The following is a 24,268-nucleotide window of genomic DNA, read 5'->3' as shown; positions in this document are numbered from 1 at the left end:
ATTCCTTTGAAATGAGGTAATGATTTATAAATGCATGTTAACCGAAATTGATTTATTAAAGTGAGAAAAACTAAATAATATTTATATATTTTGTAATAATAGACAAAGATATAATCTGGTTGATTTGAAAACACTATCATCAATTAGAGTATTATTTTTTTTTTAATAAAACCTCTTTCGTACGTTGGATTTTTTAGAGAATGTGGTATTCAGTTAATGGCAACCAATACTTATTATACACTTGCAGCCTAAATGAGAACTTATTATCAGTAGACTATTTAGCATAATTTATAATAAAGAATCAATATTTTTTTATTGGTCTGTTACAAATAAAATTATTTAAGTACAGAGAATGATATGATGATTTAGTATATTATCTATGATGTTATATTTATCTTGAAAGTATAATTTTTTTTAAATTTTTAATGTAAATATTGTTAAGTAGTAATAATTTTAACTGATAGATGCCAGTGCTTGAGTGTTCCCCGATAATTTAATGTACAAAAGCGGTTCGCCTTAACTGAATGCAAAATTCCCTTAGAATTAAAAAGTTCTTTATCTACTCTGCCGTTTGGCTCACTTATGTGTTTTTGATGCAAACATTGCACCGCGAGATTCTGGTTCGTAAATTGCCTGACTTGAGAGTTTGCCGCTCAGGCAATTTGAACTGGTCTTGGTCCTCAATGGTGGCCATCCAGAAACTCAATTTGTTGGCGAAGTAATGACATGTGCCCCGGGCACCGTTGCATTCGATGAATGGCGTCGCTCTGAAGTCCTCCAGGCAGGAGCCGGGACTTGCGAGTGCTTGGCCGCCGCCCTGATCGCCACCACCCGTGTGCTGTTCAAATAATACACATAATCAATATTCTTTATATTTACAATAAGATTTATAGATATAATTGTTAAGTTAAACTAAGTACGCTTGACTTATCAACACAAACACTTAAGTCCATGCAATTGTTGCTATGTCAAAGAAATTCTTCCGTTGCAACTAAATTGACTGCCATTATATACACGATATATTACATAATATATGATTTCTAAAATGCTAATTTCATATCGATATTGTTTTTCATTATTTAAATATTCATTGTAATGATTCTTTTTTCGAACGCCAGCATAGACTTTGGCAGTCATGTTTTGGGGTAATCATATTACTTCTGATTTTCTATACTCAATTTAAAACCATGTCCGGAAACTTGTACGTATGCAGTTCGCCGTATCACACTTCACCGTGAAATGTTGTATCGGAAATATATGGTCGTATATTAAAGACCGTCCAACCTGTTTCTGTCGTATAGTACCGACATAAAATTCATGTCTAAAACACGGTTCTTGTCGGTTTACACTTCACAGGAAGCCAGCAGCAAGCAAATTTTGAAAATAGCCTGTATACTGGATTATTTGTTAGGTTAGGTTAGGTTTTCATTCAGAAATTCATGAATTTTGCCAAAATCAGCAGAAAATTGAATTAATGTTCATATTGAATCTAATAAAATTGGAGAGCGTATAGTATACGGTCATCTCTTTTCGATAATAAAGCTCACGGCGAACTATGCCATGGTGAAATGTTTTATGTACAACTTACATGTTACCATATAAAATAGTCCCAGAATAATGCAATAATAATTGATGTAAGTATGTATTTATTTCTTCGATATTTCTATGCAAACATTTGGTATTTTGTTTGCGATGGGTTGTGAATAAATAACGTCTAAAGATTGGATAAATAAACAAATATTGTATATAAATAAATACTATAACTTTCCAAATAGTCTAATCGTATTTTATTTAATTCATAAGCTGTTTTTTATGAAAGTAAGTGTCTCGAAAGGTTGCGAATTTATGTGTTTCACTCATGTATCCACTTAAGACAACAACGAAAGTGCTAGCATTTATAAAATTCTTATTTACTATAACTGTATGAAATATTTTTTGGTTGACATACAATGGCGAAACTATGAAAATTATAAACTATTGCACTATCAGTGGTTTAATTGAATAAATGCACACATCGCAGATATAGTGACCATTACAATTTGTACGTTTCAATGACGCATATCAAACACCCACACGCTAGTCATTCAATATTCACATTAACAAAAATATTATTCATCAACTGAGATTTAGAAATGGAAAGAATATATTATATATATTTTACAGCTGTCATTTGAGTTTCTCTATTCTGACATTAAGTGTTGTGGCGCTCTCACTAAATCGCCGATTTCGACTGCCCGAGACTTAAGCATTTATGTATAACTTTGCATCTGGCCCTTAGCCATTTTCATAGTAAACCAAAGTAAATGTGGCAAATAATCGGACAAAATGTATTGAAACCTTCCAGTCTTGTCAATATAAATAAATTAGTGTCATGCAAATTAAAAATGCCATTGAAATATCTAAATTGAATACAAACCATGACAAAGCTGTATCCGATCCAGAGACTGTTCCAGTTATTGGGACAGTCTGGAATGGTCAGCGACTGACTATGTACAGCGATCACATTAGCGGGAGCTTCACAGACGGTGCACCTTGAGATGTAGTCTCTAATTCCGTTCTCCTCCACTGGCATCATCGGAATCGGCGCCGAGGTGGAAAGCCAATAAGATTTGTCGTTTCTGCTGGCGTAATTGCACACATTGTTCAAATCGCAGAAAATGAATGGCATAGTGCTGAATTTTCTGACGCAAGACCCGGCGAAACCGAGATCTTGATTATGCGCCTTCTCGTCACCTTCAATGTAGAGTAGCGAGTATCCGTCCCACAATTTAACATGTCCCGGTTGACATTGTGGTACGGTCGTGGTCTGACTATGTCTAACTAACAGGATACCTGTCAAATAATCAGGCGTGTGATCACATGGTGCTCCAGGGAATCCCCGTTCACCAATTTCTCCTGCGATACCTTCGTAGCCTTGCAGTCCTTGAAGTCCAATCAAACCTCTTTCGCCTTGAGGTCCTTCAGGACCAGGTAAGCCATCTTTACCTGGTAATCCCCTTTCGCCAGCATAACCATCTATTCCAGACAATCCGGGAGGTCCCATTGGTCCAGGTTTTCCGTCCGCTCCAGGAAAACCATCCAGACCTCGTTCCCCTTTAAGTCCTGGTGGAGGAGGTAGAGCGTCCATTCCCCTATCTCCTTTCTGTCCAGTGCTACCGGTGAGTCCGGTTCGTCCGTCGAATCCACGATCTCCTTTTTCTCCCACCCTTCCTTCTAGTCCAATCAATCCTGGAGACCCTGGCAAACCAATCTCGCCTTTGACTCCATCGTACCCGGCTCGGCCTGTTATTCCGGTGAGACCTTGTTCACCCTTTTGCCCTGGAGCTCCGAATAATCCTGGAACACCCCTCTCTCCTTTGACGCCCTCAATTCCGCGTTCCCCTGGTGCACCCGGTCTTCCCGTGAGCCCGTCAATGCCAGGTGCACCTGGGAATCCCTCAGCGCCCTGGTCTCCTTTCTGGCCTTCAAATCCTGGAGATCCTGGAGATCCCACTTGTCCTTGAAGTCCTGGTAAGCCCACCAACCCTATCTCACCCTTCTGTCCCATTGCACCAGGAAGACCGTCACGGCCATTCTTGCAAGGAAGGCCTGGAAGACCCTTTTCTCCTTTTACAGTAAAGCCTGATCTGCCTTCTGGTCCAGCGGGTCCAGTTGATCCTGAAAATTTTATAAAGGTATAATTTATTATCTCATTTCTAAATAGATAGACCAGGCCATGACAAGAAACTATAAACTTTGATGGTAGTGCAAGTTATTGCTCATACTTCGAATGCAATATAGTAAACTGTTTGTAGAAAATGATGATTGTTGCATATTGAAATAAATGGTAAAAAATTTAACGAAACATATTTTTTAAATGTTACCTTTTTGTCCTTCAAATCCGGCCAATCCTTGCATTCCTCTAGCACCCTGGAATCCTCGATCTCCCTTCTCGCCCTCCAAGCCCATAACACCAGCATAACCAGCCAATCCTTTGTCACCTTTAAAGCCATCTGCTCCAGGACGACCTGGTTCACCCTTTTCTCCTTTGGTATCGACAGTAGGACCCGGATAACCTCGCTCTCCCTGTGGTCCAGCTGGACCGGTCTCACCATCTTTTCCAATAATTCCAACTAGACCGCGATCTCCTTTAAAACCGTTCATGCCAGCAAATCCTGGATTACCCTTTTGACCTATTTCACCCTTGTACCCTGGAGCACCTTGTGGACCAGTGTCTCCTTTTTGGCCGGGTAATCCATCAATACCAGGAGCTCCAGGTATTCCAGGCGCTCCAGTGAATCCTTGGTCACCCTTTGGTCCTGCATTTCCAGGATAACCAGAACCTCCTCTATCACCCTTCTCTCCGAATAATCCATCCAATCCGCTTCTTCCGGTATCACCCTTTTGACCCTGAAGTCCTGTTCTGCCAATTCCGTCTAATCCTCGCTCCCCTTTGGCACCTTTAGCACCTTCAAGCCCCTGAAGGCCGTTAGCACCTCTTAGCCCAGAGCTTCCCGACTCTCCTTTCTGGCCTTTCATTGAGGTTGGGCCAGGTTCACCTTTCCGACCTGTGAATCCAGGTGCACCTCGGTCTCCTTTTTCTCCATTAAATCCAGCTGGCCCAGTCGGACCTGGGATGCCGGGTGGTCCATAGTTTCCTTTTTCTCCAGTTAAGCCTGCTTCTCCTGGTAACCCATCCAATCCTCTTGCACCATATGCACCTGCCAGTCCAACTTCTCCTTTATCACCTTTCAAGCCAGCAATTCCATCAGATCCAGGCATTCCCTGAGCACCAGTTCTTCCTCTGGTTCCTGGAAAACCTTTGGTTCCTTCTCGTCCAACATTACCACGTTCTCCCTTTATTCCAGGGAACCCAGTATTTCCTTGTTTACCAGATTCTCCGGGGAAGCCTTGTTCACCTTTCGTACCATCTATTCCGGGTCTTCCAGGGGCACCAGATATTCCTACTGGTCCAATAAGTCCTTGATCACCCTTTTCTCCCTGTGCACCAGTCATGCCCACCATACCAGAAATTCCTCTATCTCCTTTTTCTCCCGTGAAACCGATAGCTCCTGGGGATCCATCATTACCAAATTTACCGGCAAGTCCTCTAGCTCCTTTGTCTCCTTTTTCGCCTGATGGTCCCATGGGCCCTTGTGGTCCCACTACTTGTAAACCGGGCTCTCCTTTGATGCCTTTGGGAGCAGGTGCTCCAGGGAATCCTCTAGGTCCTTCTCGCCCAGGTTCTCCCACGAAGCCCAAAGGACCGGTTTCTCCTTTTTGGCCTCTTGGTCCAGGTAATCCACGAGGACCAACCGGCCCCGGGTTTCCAGTTTCACCATCTGCTCCAGTTTTCCCTTGAAGTCCAGGAAGTCCCTTTTCTCCAGGGTATCCAGTAGGTCCTTGAGGTCCATCATTTCCCCTTTCTCCTTGATTTCCTTTACTACCTTTATGATCGATTAAATATTCAGAATCACAAACTCCTGGTTCTCCCTTGGCTCCCCATCTACCGGATGTACCTTTATCTCCTTTCCCTCCTTTCGCTCCATCATAACCTCTCTCTCCTTTGATGCTCAATCCTTTTTCTCCTGGAGTACCCGGTATACCATTATTACCCGGAGTTCCATCAATTCCAGCATCTCCCTTAATACCCCTGTCTCCTCTGGGACCAGGCATTCCTAATGCACCTGCGGGACCTTGTGGCCCGATGAACCCTCTCTCTCCCTTAACTCCAGATAATCCTTGGAATCCTTGTGCGCCCTTCAAACCTTTTTCTCCTTTAACTAAATTAAGGGAGACAATTGCGGGTCTTCCAGCCAAACCTTCAGGACCAGGAAGTCCAGTATCACCACGTTCACCCTAAATAGAATAATATGAAATTACGGTTTGAAATAATTCTATATTAAAAAGCATTGCAATCTATTGCAATGAGGTTTACATAAAATATTACCAATATCACGTAATTAGTAATAGTAAGTTTCACATTTAGAAAACATTTTTGATTGCACAGAAATTTATATAAAGTCTCTCAAATTTGAAGTGAAAATGTTTGAATGCTGAATAACTAAATGATTTAGTAAATCACACATATAATAATGCATTTAAAAGAACTAAGAAAAAAGAAAAATCTTACGGGAGGTCCTTGGACTCCAGGTGCACCATCACTGCCATCAATTCCTCTATCACCTTGAGGCCCTCTTGCACCGGAAACACCAATTTTTCCATCTTGCCCATCGATCCCATCCAAACCTCGGTCTCCTTTTTGGCCTGTACCTCCGGGTCTGCAATCAGAGCATCGCCCACCGATGTCTCCCTTCGCGCCGTGATTTCCTGGAATACCTGGGAATCCATTTTTGCCGGGTATACCACGCTCTCCTCTTGGTCCTTGGAGACCATTTGGTCCAGGTATACCTAACAGAGAATTACCAGGCATACCGCGAACACCAGTGTACCCACGTGTTCCTTTCTGTCCTTTGTCTCCATCACGGCCTTGTGCTCCGTCCATTCCTTTGGCGCCCTGTGAAATTATTTATTTATCTATGTATAAAATATGAAGAATCCTTTTTAAATTCGGGTATGTATAAACTGGGTACCTAGATATTTTTTGTGATTTCTTTTTTTAATATAACTCTATCCTAGCGATAACTTTACTCAACAAAAAAAAAATGTTTCAATGTTATCAGCTGTTTGTTCAAATAGTCACTAAACAGCTACTATGGGGTTAGTATATTCTTTGGAGTAAAGAATTCCCACTTTCCAAAAAAACAATTATTGCTGAAGACTTTTCTTTCAAGATCTGTTATTTTCTTATATTAATTACATTTATATGAATAATAAGAAAAGGAGGGATCTAGGAAGTATGTGAACTATTCAAAGGAAAATTAAATCAATCTCTTGAAGAAACCACATAGAAAACTATAACTTTCCATATAAATAATACTTTACGCCAGTATTAATATATTTATATATTGTGACTACAATTATACTTTATGGAGTAAAGTAAACCTACCCTGTTCAATGGACTATTTTACCACAATATACATAAGTATTTTTTTTAAATTTAATGAAGGTTTTATACTTTAAAACCAATAGTTTTTATATTGCTTCAATGCAGTATTTCCTAACTATGGTGTAAATACCCATTATTGTATTTTTAGCATTTGGGGGGGGGGGGGCTGCTGAAACCAGGTGGAAGATTGCATCATTGCATATTGCGATGCTTGTGAGAAGAGTGCATTAATTTCGTAGCATTAGTGTATCCGAATTATTCTACATTAAAATAAGTTTAGCCCTTAATTCAAGATCAGGAAAACAGAAGAGGCACCATCAATATACTAGAGAATATTTGCAATTTGGTTTTGTTCCTTCTTCTATATCAACAATATTGCCAATGTGTTTACTCTGTCAATACGAATTTTCTGTCGAGATAAATGACCATTTTTTGAAGAAACAACCTGACAAGATTAATAAAGATATATCGTACACTCGAAAAAAATTATTGATGAAAAGGAAAATATGTCGTAATTAAACTTTCACAAGAGGTTCAGGAATCTTATTAAATATTTTTGTTTTCCTACCTATTCTAAAATTAAAAGTTTACTTCGTATCACGTAAGACAGATAAATAAATGTGCTGAAATCAATAATTTCAACGTCTTCAAGGGAAGGTAGTCAATACTGTATAAGTTTTCCTAAAACTTCATGTCAAATGTCGATAGGTGACTGTTTAAAGTTTTAAACCCTTTAACTAATATGATAATAATCAATGTTAACGGTAAAGAAATAATTGTCTATTACAACATAAATTATATAACTGACTAACCGCTATTGATAGTCCATTATCTCCAGTCATTCCTCGAGCTCCAGCGGCTCCTGGCGTTCCAGTATATCCCCTAGCTCCTGTCGCTCCTGGCAGTCCATGTTCACCTTGTTCTCCTTTGCTGCCTTTATCTGCGGGAGCTCCTTCAGGTCCGGGGGTACCAGGCGTACCTTGCCCTCCAACTTCACCAATAGGTCCTCTTGGGCCAGTAGTTCCGGGTCTGCCGTCTAATCCTTTAGGTCCCATCGGTCCAGGTGAACCGCGCGGTCCCTCACGTCCAGGTGGACCAGCGAATCCCTTTCCTCCTCCGGGCATTCCACGAGGTCCACGCAAACCAACAGCACCGGCAGTTCCATCACGGCCCGGCTCTCCCTTAGGTCCGTCGAGACCTGGAAGACCCGGTAACCCTTCAGTACCTAAATCACCCTTCTGACCGATAAAACCCATTGGACCTGCGTAGCCGTCTCTTCCCTAAAATAAAAATAAACAAACCATAGTTATGTTATGTTTAGGATAATAATTTTTGTGTTAATTTTGAAGTTTAACGTGTATGGATAGCAAGATATTTCGTTGTTTATAGAAATCAATCAGGATCTATCTGCCAACTACTATTAGCGAATACTTTGTAAAATGACAAATAAGCTAAAAATCCTATTGACGATAGTCGATAATCGGAATAGTCAATCAACATCAACAATCAATAGTCTGAAACCAATTTTTATATTAATATAATTATATTAAAAATTTGACCACAAAATGAAGCCAACAAAATTACCTTGTGTAATTTAACACATAAAACATTTTTTGCACTTACTCTAGGCCCTGGCGCTCCTGGAAGACCCTTCTCTCCCTTTCCTCCTGCCGTGCCAGTACTGCCGGTTTCGCCCATAATTCCTGGCTCACCCTTTTGTCCATAAACACCAGTTTCACCTCGATCACCCTTCATACCTCTTTCTCCAGGGATACCTATGGCGATACCTTTAGAGCCTTCAAGACTAGGCGTTGAGCTAGGCCCTCTTGGACCCCTTTCTCCTTTGTCACCTCTGTCACCTTTAGGGCCTGGATATGAGTTACCGGCATAACCCTTGAAACCTTTGTCGCCTTTTTGTCCATCTGGACCCTGGAATAACAATTGGTTAGCTATAATATTATGAGTAATTTTGAGTTGTCAAATAAAAATATATTGATTAATAATCTATTTTGTTTTCAGTTTTAATAAGTACAGTATCTAATAATTATATTCACAGTGGAATAAAATTAAGATTAGAACATTAAAATTTTGTCATATGAGTCCCAGTTTTGAATACTGCTACTAGGTCAATCAGCGCTCGAAATGGAAAAATTTACGAACCGGAGCGCTCGACAGTTTTATGAAATTTTTTACATAGTTATCAAAGTTTATGTGTTTTTTTATAAAAATAAGTATGTTAGATTTTCTATTATATGGCCTATCCAGCTCAGACGGTCAAATTATTTATTCCACGAGACGGAGCGATAATTTTACCGATTTCACGAACAGGAACGGCGCTCCGGTGCGTTCCGGTCCATTTCGAGCCCTGAGGTCAATTTAACATGATGATTTTACAATAAATTTGGTTTGGAACCATCCCATGTACGAAATGTATATGTATAACAAATGAATGACTACTAATCCTCGTAAAAAAACGTTTACATGACTTCCTCATTGTGTAACATAATATTCTGCTTGAATTGGAATCAAAACCATGTCTTTACAGTGGCAGGAAAGTACAAAATAGAATGTTTGCCGTCGTTACGTTACTTACTATAGGACCAATATTTCCTTTAGACCCTTGGGCTCCTAAGAGACCTTCTGGACCTGGAGATCCTGGCTGTCCTTGGGAACCATCAAGACCTGGCTCTCCCTTTTGACCTTTGTCATGCAGACCGGTATACGCTGACTCTCCCTTATTACCCTTATCTCCAAGGCCTCCCGGATAACCACGTGGTCCTTGCATTCCTGGCAGTCCATCGATACCAGATGCACCCTGAAATAATTAAAACTTCATTAACATGTATATAAGACATAGAATATAACAATAGGAGAGGTAGAAATTTCAGAATGCATGTTTCTGAAGCCGTAGGTGCGAATAAAGTCGAATCTCGCTCTTTGGTAAATAGAACTTACAATATTTATTTTTTCAATACATCATCCAATTGATTCTGTCCAATGTTTGTCTTATCTTCATCCCTTTTTTCCAACCCGTTGATCATACCTACTATTAATATGCATGATAACAATACCCTCACATTATCAAATATGCTCAATGTCCAAAGTGTAGGTAGTCAACCTTTTTATGCCTACCGCCCACTTTTGTATCTCTGTTAGTAGTACAATTTTCTAACCGCCCACCGGTTCCACAATAATTGTAATTTATAAATTAAGGAAGTCATTTTACTTTATAAAATTAAATACTGGATATCTGGCTCAATTTTTGTGAGGAACAAACGAAGGTCTCGTCTTTCGGAAATATTCAGACAGTTTCTTTCTTTGGTCGTAATATGATTAACAGCACTAAAGCCTGATTCCACAAGATATAAGGTAAGGAAAGGTATCAATAAACTGAATACTGTTTTCCACATATTTAGTTTCATTTACGTAACGTGAACTAAACTCATGCGAGGGCGATACAAATAGTATATTTTCTGAAATTTAAATTGTCACGGGTAATTTTATGAAAATATAATGAAAATGTTTTTAAAACCCCTACCCGAGGCCGAACAATAAAAAAAAGAAAATAAGTCAAAGTTGGCATTACTCACATCTGTTCCATTGCAACCGTCAACACCGGGTATTCCTGGAGCGCCGGGTGGTCCTTCTATTCCATGAACTCCATTCATACCTGGGAAACCTGGCATACCGAGTTTACCTCTGTCACCTTTAGGTCCGCGTGGTCCTTGAAGTCCAGAGTCACCTTTCACACCCTTAGGCCCCGTGAGACCTTCGGGTCCCGGTCGCCCGGTTTCTCCCTTTACTCCAGTTTGTCCAGTAGGACCGGGATAACCCTGAAACCATAAAATGACGATTTCAACTGACAATAATGTATCTCTTTGTTTCCAGAATTCCAAGTGTTCAAGAAAACATATACCTACGATAACCATACGTCCAGCGCTCGAAATGGAAAAGTTTACGAACCGGAGCGCTGGACAAATTTTCTGAAGATATTTACATAGTCATCAAATCGTATGTGTATTTTATAAAAATGAGTGTGTCAGATTTTCTATTCTATGGCCTATCTAGCTCAGACGGTCAACATATTTTTTCCACGAGACGGAGCGATAGTTTTACAAATTTCACGTGCCGGAACGGCGCTCCGGTGCTTTCCGTTCCATTTCGAGCCCTGCATACGTCCTATATTATAGAAGAGTTTTTAATTTGTTTATTAAAGTATTGCTTAGAAATTGTGTATAAACAACTTCACGCTGGAGAAAAAACCATAAATGCGATATATTTGATCACAAATATTTACAAAAAAAATGCACATATATTTCACCTAAGTATATGTCTATTATGTCTTCCATGTTATTTGTTTTTTAGTATTGATATATTTTGCTTGTGCCAGAAGGAAAATGACATTTAAATCAATTTTTCGATTTTCAAGTTGTCATTTTATATTTTTAGATGTTCAATTTTATTGTCTACTTGTGAATGAATAAACGTCACAATTAAATGGCTTTAAAAGAGTTATTATTATTAACTGTTTATTCATGAACCTTTCTTAGATTTTTTTCCCAAGCCAATTCATAAATACACTTTTAAAAAAATAGCTTTCTCGAAATAGAAAAGTTTACGAACCGGAGCGCTCGAAAATTTTCTGCGGATATTAATATGGTTATCAAATTTTATGTGTATTTTATAAACTTAAGTATGCTAGATTTTTTGTTACATGGCATATCTAGCTCAGACGGTCAAATTATTTTATCCACGAGACGGAGCGATAACTTTACAGATTTCACGAACCAGAACGGCGCTCCGGTGCGATCCAGTCCATTTCGAGCCCTGCTTTAGATGTTATTAATTTATTGTACATATACGTTTTCATTTTGAAAAAATCAATTACAATAAATTGTATTCGGAAATATGTACGTATGCAGTCCAGAAATCCAACATATTAAATCCACGGGATTTCTAATTAGGTAGGTACTCTAAGTACTCACCCTTTGGCCCTTTTCCGCGAAGCATTTCGGTATACAGCATCCTGGACCCGTGCAGTTTCTGGTAGGTTGGCCATATGTGGGGTTAGCATCTACAATGTCATAACTCTCTAATTTCGCGGGAATATCGGGACGTCCGTAGCGTCCTGACCTTGTGACGTTTCTTCCTCCTGCAGAAGTCGACCATGTGTCCCAAGATTGCTGCAAATAAACAATTAAAAATATATATCAATAATCAAAATTTTATTTACAATACTCAAAAGATTCTTTTATTTTTTCGGTAGTAGGTATTAATTAATATACATAATTTTGAAAACACTTCTGAGAAAATATATTATAATACAATAGAAAAAATCTTTTTGATTCTTTTTGGAATCGAACCTGCATCTCTCGGGTATCGCGCCCACGCACATAGACCACTATACTAAAGGAGTCATACTTTTTTTATGATTTTACCGAGGCTTTCACTGCTACTCGCTGTCATATCGCCTCTTCTCTTCTAGAAGGTGATCCGCCGATCAGGTCCTCACTCCAATTATGTTAAAGAACTTTACAATTTTGCCAAGTTCTTCCGTCTTACCCACCGCCAGAGCACCTTTCAACTCGTCGACTGCTGTATGTACAAAGTCCTCCAAAACATCAAATTCATCGCAGAGCTGCGAATCGCTTCTTCCCATGAGGACATCAAATCTTTCACCCATTGTGTGCCCTGTTCTTAGCCTGAGTATCAGCGTAAGCTCATTCCTCTCCAAATGAGACTCTACAAACCAGGGCTTACTCCATTTCCCCTATATGTTAATCATGTCCATTTTTTGAATAATATAATGCCTAATTCTTGTCAAATTTGGGATCATAAAGATTATAAAATATATTTTTTTATCGTAAATATGTAACTATATAATGTTAACATTAATTTTACTAATGGTTTTGTAAATGCGTTTAAAAATTAATAAATCTCAACACCACTGCACATGGATGTACTGAAATATGACTTTATTCTAAAACATTAGAGCGAGAGGTTTAAAAGAATACTATTTTATGTAATAAAAATACTTTATGCAGTCATAAATTGTTTAAAATAAATATAAAGGATAACAAGGCTTTAAAATTATAGAAATAGATTATCTACAACGTTTAAGGGATGCCCAGGGTTGTGCTCTGAAAATAGCATAATTGCTCCATTTTGACCTACGCTGAGCATGTGGGCCCTTAAGGGTGGCATTTTACCTCGGGACATCATTGACGAACAGCGCAGAACATTATCGATAATTTCTTTTATTGTGTTAATTGTCTGTGTTAAGTTTTTTTGCTAAGGGTTATCTTTACCCATCAACCCCATCTGCTTTTGATGATAATGGTTAATGCATTCGAATATTGCAGTTGAATATAAGCGGAAACCAATAATTGCTATACGATCTCTTTATACAAGACCTTTTTTTAATAATGTTATATCAACGAGTATTTACAGCTTGGCAATGGAAGGGATGGGTAAAATCTCAACAGTATTTTTTATCGAAGATTTTAATATGTCCATAATAATTAAGTATTGTTGTCAGCAATCTTTAGTCTAAAATGAATAGGATTCAAAAACACGTATTTTGCTACCTGGGGGAAGGTGTTGACTATTAAGGAGACGCCTTTACTGAGCCGTTTTTAAAGAGACACCTAGCGGAAAAATACGAAGCTTACAATTTGAGATTTCTTTTTGATAATTTGCAAATTCAACTGTATTAATTAATAAATATGTATCTGAAAACATAAAAAAGAAAAATATTTTTTTATTTAAAGTCAAATATAAACTGACAATTGTAAAAAATGTGAATTTGTTGAATCGGACCGGATCTTATTATTACATATATTTTATAGTCATATTTATTATTAAAATTTAGTTTATTAAGTTTTCTAAGCATCGCCTAAGAGATTTTTGACTAATTCATATTTTTAATATTTTTTATATCTATTTTAAAAAACATCGATTTTTATATAAAATATAAATGTGTTTAACTTGAAATCCTTTTTATTTATATCATATGTATGTTATTCATATATGTTTTCAGATACATATATATTAATTAATACAGTTGAAATTGTAAATTATCAAAAAAAAATCTCAAATTGCAAGCTTCGTATTTTTCCGCTAGGTGCCTCTTTAAAAAAGGCTCAGTAAAGGCTTCACCTTAAGTAATTAATCCAAATTTTTTTTTTATTTCTCTTACATACAACACTGGAGGATATTTCAAATTCCGTCTGTATATTAAAGTAATATGACAATCTTTATCTACTATATTTGATTCATAGAGGTGTCTGCATAACACCAAATTTTGTTGTTTATACATTTAATATATTCGTTTATATTATAATCATTGAATGGTAACCTCACAAATAACACATGTGGCTAGGATGCACTGAATGCATTTTGATTTGAGTATATTGTTGGTGCAACACTGCACTGGTGCAATTCTACGGTGCACTTTTTTTACGTATGTGTTTTAAAGTTCTCGTAAAGCAGCCTGTGGCTTGATGGATAACATTATTTTATCAAGTCAATGATTCCGGAATCAAAAGGGCAGACTTATAGTAACTAACTTATAAGTTCATCAATGGCCGTATGCCATTTTAAGTTGGAAATATTAATTCGTATTTTATGAGTAGCTACTAGGTTAACATTCAAATAGTATTTATTGAATAAATAAATTTAATTTACATCAAAGCAGAAATTTTTGTAACAAAATAATAAGAAACATTCTAATAATCTAATACTCAGTGATTCCGAACCGGGTTCCGCAAGAATTCGAAAAATCTTACAAACAAAAGAAATACTTCTTAAAGTCTAAGAAACAGTCTTAACACCATTTTGGTAATACCTAAAGAAAATGTTCAGTATGAATTAGATTTGATGATTTGAAATGAAATATTTGAAATTCGGAAGTAAACATTTTGGGCCGGATGAGTTAAATAAATAAAGATAATTCTCAAAATCTCGAAAAATCAATAAACCCGTTTCGAATTCTCGGGAAAAAAGATATTTCAATTTGGGAATTATTCTCGAATCTCGAAAAATGAAAAAAGTTTAGATTTCAAAAGCTATTTAGTTTAGCTATCTAGACATCAGAGAAAACATGTGTTCTTTAAAATCTCTAATTACCTTTTATTTATTGTTAAGTATTGAAAGTATCATGGGTCATCACATGGAATGTTGAGATAATGAGAAAATACTGCCATACAATTAAAAAAATATGAGCAATAAAATGCAACAAACGATTAGCACATTTTTTTAAAAAAAATGTAGTAATTATGATAATAACACAAATTAAGCGCTGGTTGGTCTCGTACAAGATGGAGAGATAGTTGGGATTTGAATTTAAATATCATGGGCATCCGAAACTGAGTGGAAGTAGGTGTTGGAGGAGGCTAAGAGGAGGGTTGTAATATATTATTTACGCATATTAGATTCAAATGCTACAGTATCGAGTAGATGATTTGTTGAGTTAAGCTGAGCTAAGTTGATTTGCCACCCCGCTATACTATATTTATAAAAAAAGAAGAAATTTCGGAACAGATATAACTTATAAGTAAGTATTCATGGAGCTGATGCCTAAATCAGGAAAGCTAAAGAAATTATGGATATTTTTAGGCATACATATCATACAAGACGTGACTATCGATTTGAGAAGCACTGGCTCACTGAAGCATCATCTTCTGCCGTAGCTTTTTAGCTCCTGTTCGTTAACTCTTTCACTGCATTTAGACGTCGGGGGTAAACAAACTTTAACGCGATATGCTATTGTAAACGAATACTGATCGAGTTTACACGGTCAGTATTTCCAATATGCGGTCAATAATATCATTGAATGATCAATAATTTTATTAAATCGTCGATAATTTTATCTAATGGTCAATAATTTCAATAAATGATAGGCTCTCTTAAAAATCTATAAAAATACGAAAGATTTTATGTACTACTTACAATAATATACTTTACCACAATAGGTAGGTATATAGAATATTTATTTTTTTACTGATTGATAAAGGAAATTATACTGAATCTGAAATAAATAGGTACCTACACCAGTTTTATATATATTTTGTTAATCTCACTACTTAAATGAATTTTATACTAATAATATCAAATTAAGGTTGTAATCAACATTGCATTGTGCTTTTTTACCCTGTTTGACATATTCCTCGTTCTTCTTAGATTCTCGATTAGAGGGATGGAAGGATCAATGAGTCTATTCTATATTTATCGACCGCTAAAGTGATAAATATTATCAAACTTAGGGTAGGTTTGTATCAAAGTATTTGCACTTATTGCACCTCTCTTGCTGCTGTTAAAATATAGCACTTATTGCAACAATTTACAACCAACGTATTGTAATTCGACGGTGATCTGACAATAGTATCTATCTGACAAATAGTCAATTTTTCAGGGGGTACAAAAAACTGTTTTTGTCTGTATCAGTATTAATTTTATTTTTCAAGTGAAATGATTTAATATTAGTAAGTACTAAAACAGTGATTTAAAGAAGATGTATGGAAATTGTAATATCATATAATAAAAGAAATCAAGCAGGTAGATAATATTTCTATTTAGTTTATTGTCAGATAGACACTATTTTCCGCGTTAAATTTGATTATTTTAGGATTTTTTTCGTAAATTCGATCCATCACCAAATTTTGTACAAATACCTAGAATTCGCCAAAACTGCAGATAGATACTATTGTCAGATCAACGACGATATTGTTACAATAAGTTACTTTGACACAAACCTACCCTAAGTTCGATAATATTTATCACTTTATCACTTTAGCAGTAGATAAGTACAGAATAGACCCACAAGAATGGCTAACTGATGAAAACTTTTCTAACCTACACTATGCCTCAAGCGGCATAATATGAAAACTTTAAATTATTACATTTCATCGATTATTAATAATCAATTCGTAACTAAAATTATAAAAGATTATTCTTACACTATAAAATAAACTTTGATTAAAATAAAATAATGGTTCATCTTGTGTATTATACTTAATATATTATTTTATGGTCATTTTTATTATTAACATGTAGTTCAATAACAACTTACGAATTCTGTCGGGCAATTTTTATAAATTTTAAATTTTTATGTATTTTTGTTAAATTTAAAAAAATATATCGATTTTTCTAGAGACCAATAAAATATAATTTAAAATGATTTTTGTTTATTTATGTGTACTACTTTTGGAGAGTGCACATAGTGCCCGAAGATGCCGAAAGGCGAAACCCGGGTCACAAAAAATGACTCAAATAGTTACTCAAATAAAAACTAAAATCCATTAGAATTTAAATTCAAAATCCATCAAGTACCTTCGGTGGATAGTATTAATATTATTAAATAACAGTTTTCTTCTAAAGGCATTACTTTCACCCTTAAGAGCATCATTAAGATAGATCTATGTACGATCATTAAGATAGATCTATCTATGTCCACACGTGTATGAATGGTTGAAAATTAAAACCATTACTATAATATAACTTGTTGTCTATCCCTTAACGTATAGGTCTTATGAGCTTGTCATCGTGACGTGATGTATGCTGCGTTTAAAAATGCATTTTTGTATTAACGGAACGTAAAGTGTTAAGCGTTTGGTGGCAATTAGGGTACAACCAATAAGAAACAGAACCCAGTGACATAGAAGAAACACTATTTGTGGAGATAGTCTAATTTTTATTTCTTATTATAGACATATCTATATCCTAGATTCTAGAAGACACTGGTTGGGAATGGCGTGCGCCGGAGTGGCACATAATCTTATTATTACTCCAGTCGAAAAGATCTCCTAAAATTTGATTACTAAATGAGAAGTAGCTAATCAGTCAATTTAAAAGTTAATATTACACATTAAAATATTCATAAATCATTTTTACATGTTTTATATGTCAGTTTAAAATGTCTTAACAGACAAAAAGGTATCAATATATTAAATAATAGATATGTACAATGTCATATTCCATTTGAGTTTATTTTTGTGACCCGAGTTTCGCCTTTCGGCATTTTCTGGCATTATGTGCACTCACCAATGGTAAATGCAAACCTGGTATAGAATACAGCTATTTTTTGTTTATATTATAATATACTTACATAATTTTAAAAACACTTCTGAGAAAATATATTATAAACCAATAGAAAAGATCTTTTTTTTGAAAAAAGTAAGATAGGATTCGATCTTGCATATCTCGGGTATCGCGCCCATGCACATAGACTACTATGCTACAGGCATCATATTTAATTGCGACAAATTTTAACTAATGACTTTTTAATATTCTCTGAAGTGTTTTTCAAATTGAGCTATTATTGGCGATCGGCTTTTGTATTTTAAATCAAATGTTACATTCTTAAATATTATGAATTATTCGTTAAATAAAAAAAACAGTTTATAATTATAATAAATTAATACAATAAAGAAACGTGAAAATCTCATAACTTGGTTTGGACCCCCCCCAGGAAATAAAGGAAAAAAACCTCATAACAGTTACTTTGTATTAACAGATTTTTTTGGGAAAAATGAATGTCAGCTTTTCATTCAATCAATTTAGTCCTTGATTTCTAACTCGATCAACCTCACATTAGAAAACATATATATATAAGTATACCTATATATTTTTTCCATCGGCGTGATCTTAGGCCGTGATCCACAGCTTAACAAACGGGTGCTCTAATAACTACGTCACCGTGGGTGCGTATATTAAGTATATAATTGCCCATTTACTGCTGACCTTGTTATAGGAGATGTCAGCCATGTTTATTATTTTTTTTCGTCTGTGGTCAAAAACAAACAATGCATTGGTGCACCACAATAGTCAAAAACGTGACGCGGGAAGTGAACAATGACCATCAACGAAAACCAGTTTTGTGCTTTCGCCGCACGAGCTTTTTGCCACTAGGCCGCGAAAGCTCTGCACCTGATTTTATCTCGTCGATCAGAGATGCTGCTTCTGTTAGGAAAACGATATATAAGCGGATTTTAATATCAAAGATGTCATTTTTACTCTGACAACAAATACTGAATAAAGCAACTGAGTAAGAACGTAATTAAATATTTTTTATGAGTAGGTATATTGTTTTTAAAGCTGTTAGTTTCAAAGTCGGTAACCTCAATTTTCCACACATTTTGAGGTAATCGCAAAAAAATAATAATCACGTTTAAGAATGCAAACAAATAGAGTGCAGAAGAACAGGCAGGCTGGATATGAAATTCTAATGGTTTCCGTATACATAGGATAGGTTAACAACGCTTGAAATGGAAAATTTTACGAATCGGAACGCTCGATAATTTTCCGTAAATATTAACATACGTATCTAATGTTATGTGTAACTATATAAACATAAGTGTGTAAGATTATTTTGTAAGACTTACCTAGTTCAGATAGTAAAGAATGTCAGTGCCGCAGGCGAAAAACGAGATTTACCAAACTTCATCGATATATTTTTAACTATGAGTCCGACAAGTTTCATATTAAACATTAAAAAAATTAACTCAAACCCGAATGTGCTCTACTTTTTTAAAGATCTAGTATGTATGTATATATAGTAGTTATATATTTCTCTGAGATGTCTTAAAATTATCTATGTTCAATAAAGAATATTAGATTCTCAAGTCGTGTGATTTATTCGTTGAATAAAAAAATAGTTTATTATACATGTAATGCAACATAAAATGCATTTAACATCATTAAAATGAATAAAAATAATGTTTGAAGTTAAATGTAAAAATGATGGCTGAGAATATAAACTATTTGCAACCAACCTCCGGTTTATATTGCTGTTTGTATCAGACGGAGCTGGATTTGATATTTTATGAATATACATACAATAAAAAAGTAGCTACTTATAGAATTAGAATGAAGAAAAATATAAAATAATTAAAATTTGAGGTTACTGACTTTGAAACTAATAATCTCATTTTAACTGAGGGTGGCAATTTTTCGCTCAATGGCTGCCGTATGCGCCGCGGCGGCCTTGAATAAGATGTCACAATGATAATTTAAAATATTAGATTTTTAACAGATATGTAGGAAAGTACATAATATAGCTATATAAAAAAAATATAAGAAAATACTTACGGCTTGTGCTCCCACTATGAATATCAAAAATATTAACGCGAATCTGGAAAAAAGAAGAAAAAACATTGTTTAGTAGTTAGTCGTATAAGAATATTTTCATTAAAACCGGAGTATCAGAGTATGTAGGTACTTAAATACTTTTAACAAATGAAGTGAATACTTTTTAATAATACAGTAGGTACCTTCTGCATAGATTTGGATTTACCATATGGATAAAGCGGTTTCAACCCAAGGCCTCCGAATTGGTTTCAATTTTTTTTTTTTTTTTTTTTACATACTGTAAACATAACAAATTATAAATTTAAGACGTTCACGACATGAAATTTAAAAACAAAGAAATAGTATTAAACAGTGTAAAGAAAAAATAAATAGGTATATATGCAGTATCACAAAAACAAAATGAAAAGTAAAGTAAAAGGTACAGAAATTATAAAAAATATAATAACATTATAAAGTATCAAATCACACCAAATGAGCTAATTGGACCCTACTTTAAGCATTTATAAAACAACGCCTACCTATACTCATCCTCACGCAGGTGGAATATATCAACACCCGAATTGATTTGGTTAATATCAGGTTAGTTCTTCTCCTTGGGAGAACAAACAACTGATGCTCCTGATTTCTAAGATGGTTGGGGCCCCGGAGGCCGAATTTTTTTTTTTAATAATGCTATTAACAGTGAAACACATTTGTGGGTGACTCAAATAATATAGGTACCTACTCCTATTAAAGATATCTCGTATTGCATTTCAGTAAAGTTGATCTTTTTTGCAACTTGTGTAATAAAAATTAAGATGAAGCAAATATATTAAAATAGTTTGCAATTATCAGACCGAGAAGTAAATATATATTGAAGAATAATATACAATGTTTTAATATTATATTAGCCCTGGGCCACATAAAATGTAAATTCGGCCCTGCTTCTGTATTATCTTTATTTAAAATGTAAGGATTTATTTCAAACTGGAATTGTTGATTATTATCAAATAAAACAAAATTTGTTAATGGATTTATAAATGAAAAATAATAATTATGTCTGCCGTAAGCTCCTTCCGCTCTCACGATGGCCGCGCGGCTAAAGCGTCGGCTTATAGCGTCGTGGGTCCCAGGTTCGAATCCTGGATCTGACAAGTACACAAATTATTTTTCAATTTGTGTATGAGTCAGAGTATAGACATAATAGGTTGAGCAAGTGGCTGACATCCATTTATTGTAAAAACAAAATCTATTAATACAAACCTCCACTCTGTGGAGGCCCATATGATCTTATTAGGATCGGACATGGTCGAAAAAAGAACAAAAAACATAGTGTAACCATCGTCGTCTAGGTTTCCCGATCTTATTTTTGTCTTCCGGTTTATTAAAAGCAGCTACTTCGGCGATAGGGTGTCTTCCTTTCTTGAGACATCACTGTACATACATCGTGGGTAGTTCGTGTTTGTAGCTTTTTCATCACGTGCCATCTCCTAAGAAGCTTAGCAATATCTTCATTTCAAACATATTATACTCTCTCACATATTTTTTAACATGGTACAGCTTGACTATCCATAGGAAAATATGGGAGTGATGAATAATTATAATACCTACCTAACAACAATTTTACTTCCCATATATTGATTAGTTTAATCGATTTTCCATATATCGTAGATATAGTTCTCACATGTTAACATAATTAAAATAACAGTGGTTTTTATGCATTCGGCAAGATAATTAAAGAAATGACCTTGCCTTATAAAGTATAATAAGCTGTTCAATATATTGTAATAATAATATTTTGAGAAATTGGAAATCATTGATGAAAATTCCATCCCTACCATGTTAGTCTTGATGGGGAAACCGGTTAAGCCGCAGACCACGTGTAAATATTATGTATATTACGGATTTCGTAAATGTATAATTTAGCACGTTATCCCGGTGTGACATTTTGACCTGACTTCCCCTCAATGACAACAGAAAATCGTTAAAAATGTTGAATTAGGGCAAAACACGCCAATGTTTTGAAAATTTTATCGTTTTACACTCGATAAGAGTAAAAATATAAATTAAGATCATGGGTCACGGTATCTCATCTAATTAAATTTTAATGTAATCATACGCAGTCTTACAACATTAATTTTATATTATTTCATATTTAAGCAATAACCCTGATAATTTTTTTATATCATAATTATTCCAAAATTCGTACTTCTTTTATTAATAATTATTAATAACAACAACATTAATCTCTTTAAGTTATCTTGAATGAAAATAACGGATTCGTTTCGTATTTTTATTAAATAATTAATTATATAATAACATGCATACCTACTTGATAAATAAGTTAAGATTATTTTCTGAATTAAACTGTATTATATTATTTTAATTATTCGTCACAAATACTAACGAGACAATGAAAAAAGTCGAAGATAATATGATTATAATACAGAAATGCATTATTTACAAAAAATAAGAAAATTTCAATTTTCCATTAATTGTGTAATAACTAAAAACTAACCACGTAATGGCAATGTTTATAATTATAAGGTAAAATACTGTAAATCTGATTTTTTAAAAAATTATAAATCACTACTCTCACTTTATAAATTATTTATGTATACCTAAGTATCTTATTAATTAAAATGGGATAGAAAATCACAATTACATCAACTTTCACAGAGATTAACAACATTTGGGTTTGGAATTACTTCGTGTATTCAAATATGGCAGTTTTTTTTAATACTGGTTCAACGAAAAGAAAAAAAATGAAAATAAATACGGAAAACTTCAAAGAGTAAACAGCTGATAATTTATCAAAGCCAGACTGTCAAAAATTGAACAGGCGGCATAACACAAGGATAGATAATTTTAAGTACCTAATTGTTGAAAGCATGTGTTTTACAAGGAACCACTAAGTTAGGATTAATAATATAATATACGAAATAATTATAAATAAATATAGAATCCGCATTTATAAAAGTCATATTACTTAGCTTTTTACAGCTAAAAATAATAAATTAATATTATTCACATTTATTATAGGTAGGTACAAATAAAGATTTTATTACAACGTTACAACTTTATTTGTTACAACGATGTTTAAAAAATAGAAAATAAAAAAGACTACGTAGCCATAACGTTAAAAAATAATAATACATAGTTTTCTAAAACTATTACAGGTACCTACACAAAAATTCGCCACGAGGGAAAATTCTATGAATGGGGCCCAGTTGTCTACCTTCATAATCGAATGATTTTTGCATTTTAATTGAACATCTATCTATTTTGGATTTAGACAAAGATAAAGATATTTTCCTAGGGGCCCAAAATATTGGGCCCCTATTTTTGTATACAATCTTTGTCTGCAAAAATATGCCTATGTTGGTATCTAAGGTAAATTTATAAATGCAATGAAATAAGGAATGATTCGGTAAATCTTATAATTGCAATTGAATTTTTCAAAATGTGGTTTTTCGTGTTTGCAACCAAAAAAATAAATAAAGGTAATATATAGTTATTAATTGTTTTATTAATCATTTTAAAATGAGAAAATGTAATTTTAATACTTAAATAATATTTAAGATAATATTCAAAGTTTAGGGTGATACTTATTCCATGACGGATGACCATATTTTCAGCAATCAGAGGAAATCTTGCGAAAATAATACAACAGTTTTTTTGCACACACTTTTCTGCAGCACTATAATGTCATTTTAAATATAATAAAGGAAAACACTTTTTACAATTAAATATAGGTACTATTTGATACCTTGCATAAAATAGGAGAAAAATTAATTTTGCGACAAAGGGGGTTAGTTAAAATGAAAAATTGGGGTAGATGCGTGGGAGGAAAACTGAAAGCACTAATTTGGGGGTGTATTTAATATTATTTTACGTACCGCGATGCGTTAGCCGCCATGGCGGCGGTCTGTAAAGTTTTTTCTTCTCGCTAGTAACACACACTGCGGCCTGGCGCATCCAAACACGACGTGCCCGGCCTCAAATCCTCGCAATCGCGCCGTCAAAAATGTCGGCCGCAACCGACGTCAACAATCACCGAACGAAACGCGAGCCTGCGCGCCACTGAAACCTAACCAGATCCCGCAGGCGACGGCAGCTACTATCCCCCCACCCCACGCCTCTGACGCCGCCACGGAAAATAGTCCACAGAAAACTCGCAATAATCGAACAGGATCGATTCCAATTTCAAAATAT

At 35.0% G+C, this 24,268-nt stretch overlaps 1 protein-coding gene across 1 annotated transcript; it reads right to left on the bottom strand.

The window, feature by feature from the left end:
• Nucleotides 1-424: 424 nt before the first annotated feature.
• Nucleotides 425-24,138, bottom strand: LOC147066501 (uncharacterized). Its single transcript, XM_085956105.1, has 11 exons — nucleotides 23,953-24,138; nucleotides 20,075-20,117; nucleotides 11,974-12,171; nucleotides 10,579-10,821; nucleotides 9,582-9,803; nucleotides 8,612-8,917; nucleotides 7,801-8,268; nucleotides 6,113-6,496; nucleotides 3,864-5,838; nucleotides 2,417-3,657; nucleotides 425-838 (listed from the first exon to the last, which is right to left on the bottom strand). Exons 1-11 carry the CDS (start codon nucleotides 23,970-23,972, stop codon nucleotides 581-583), a joined length of 5,358 nt encoding a protein of 1,785 aa, XP_085812231.1. The 5' UTR covers nucleotides 23,973-24,138; the 3' UTR covers nucleotides 425-580.
• Between the last annotated feature and the right edge of the window lie 130 nt (nucleotides 24,139-24,268).

The sequence above is a fragment of the Rhyacophila brunnea genome, unplaced genomic scaffold (genome assembly GCF_057557595.1).
Source record: "Rhyacophila brunnea isolate RB1 unplaced genomic scaffold, BYU_Rbru_1.0 scaffold_5, whole genome shotgun sequence".
Lineage (NCBI taxonomy): Eukaryota > Metazoa > Arthropoda > Insecta > Trichoptera > Rhyacophilidae > Rhyacophila > Rhyacophila brunnea.
Note: the sequence above shows the minus strand (reverse complement) of the source record. Positions and strands in the feature narration are given on the sequence as shown.

Coding starts and splice junctions, on each gene's coding strand:
- LOC147066501 (XM_085956105.1), bottom strand. CDS start 23,972: ATGGCGGCTAACGCATCGCG. Junction 8,269..8,611: donor CAGGAGCGCCAGGGCCTAGA/GTAAGTGCAAAA, acceptor TTTTTATTTTAG/GGAAGAGACGGCTACGCAGG. Junction 5,839..6,112: donor CTGGAGTCCAAGGACCTCCC/GTAAGATTTTTC, acceptor TATTCTATTTAG/GGTGAACGTGGTGATACTGG.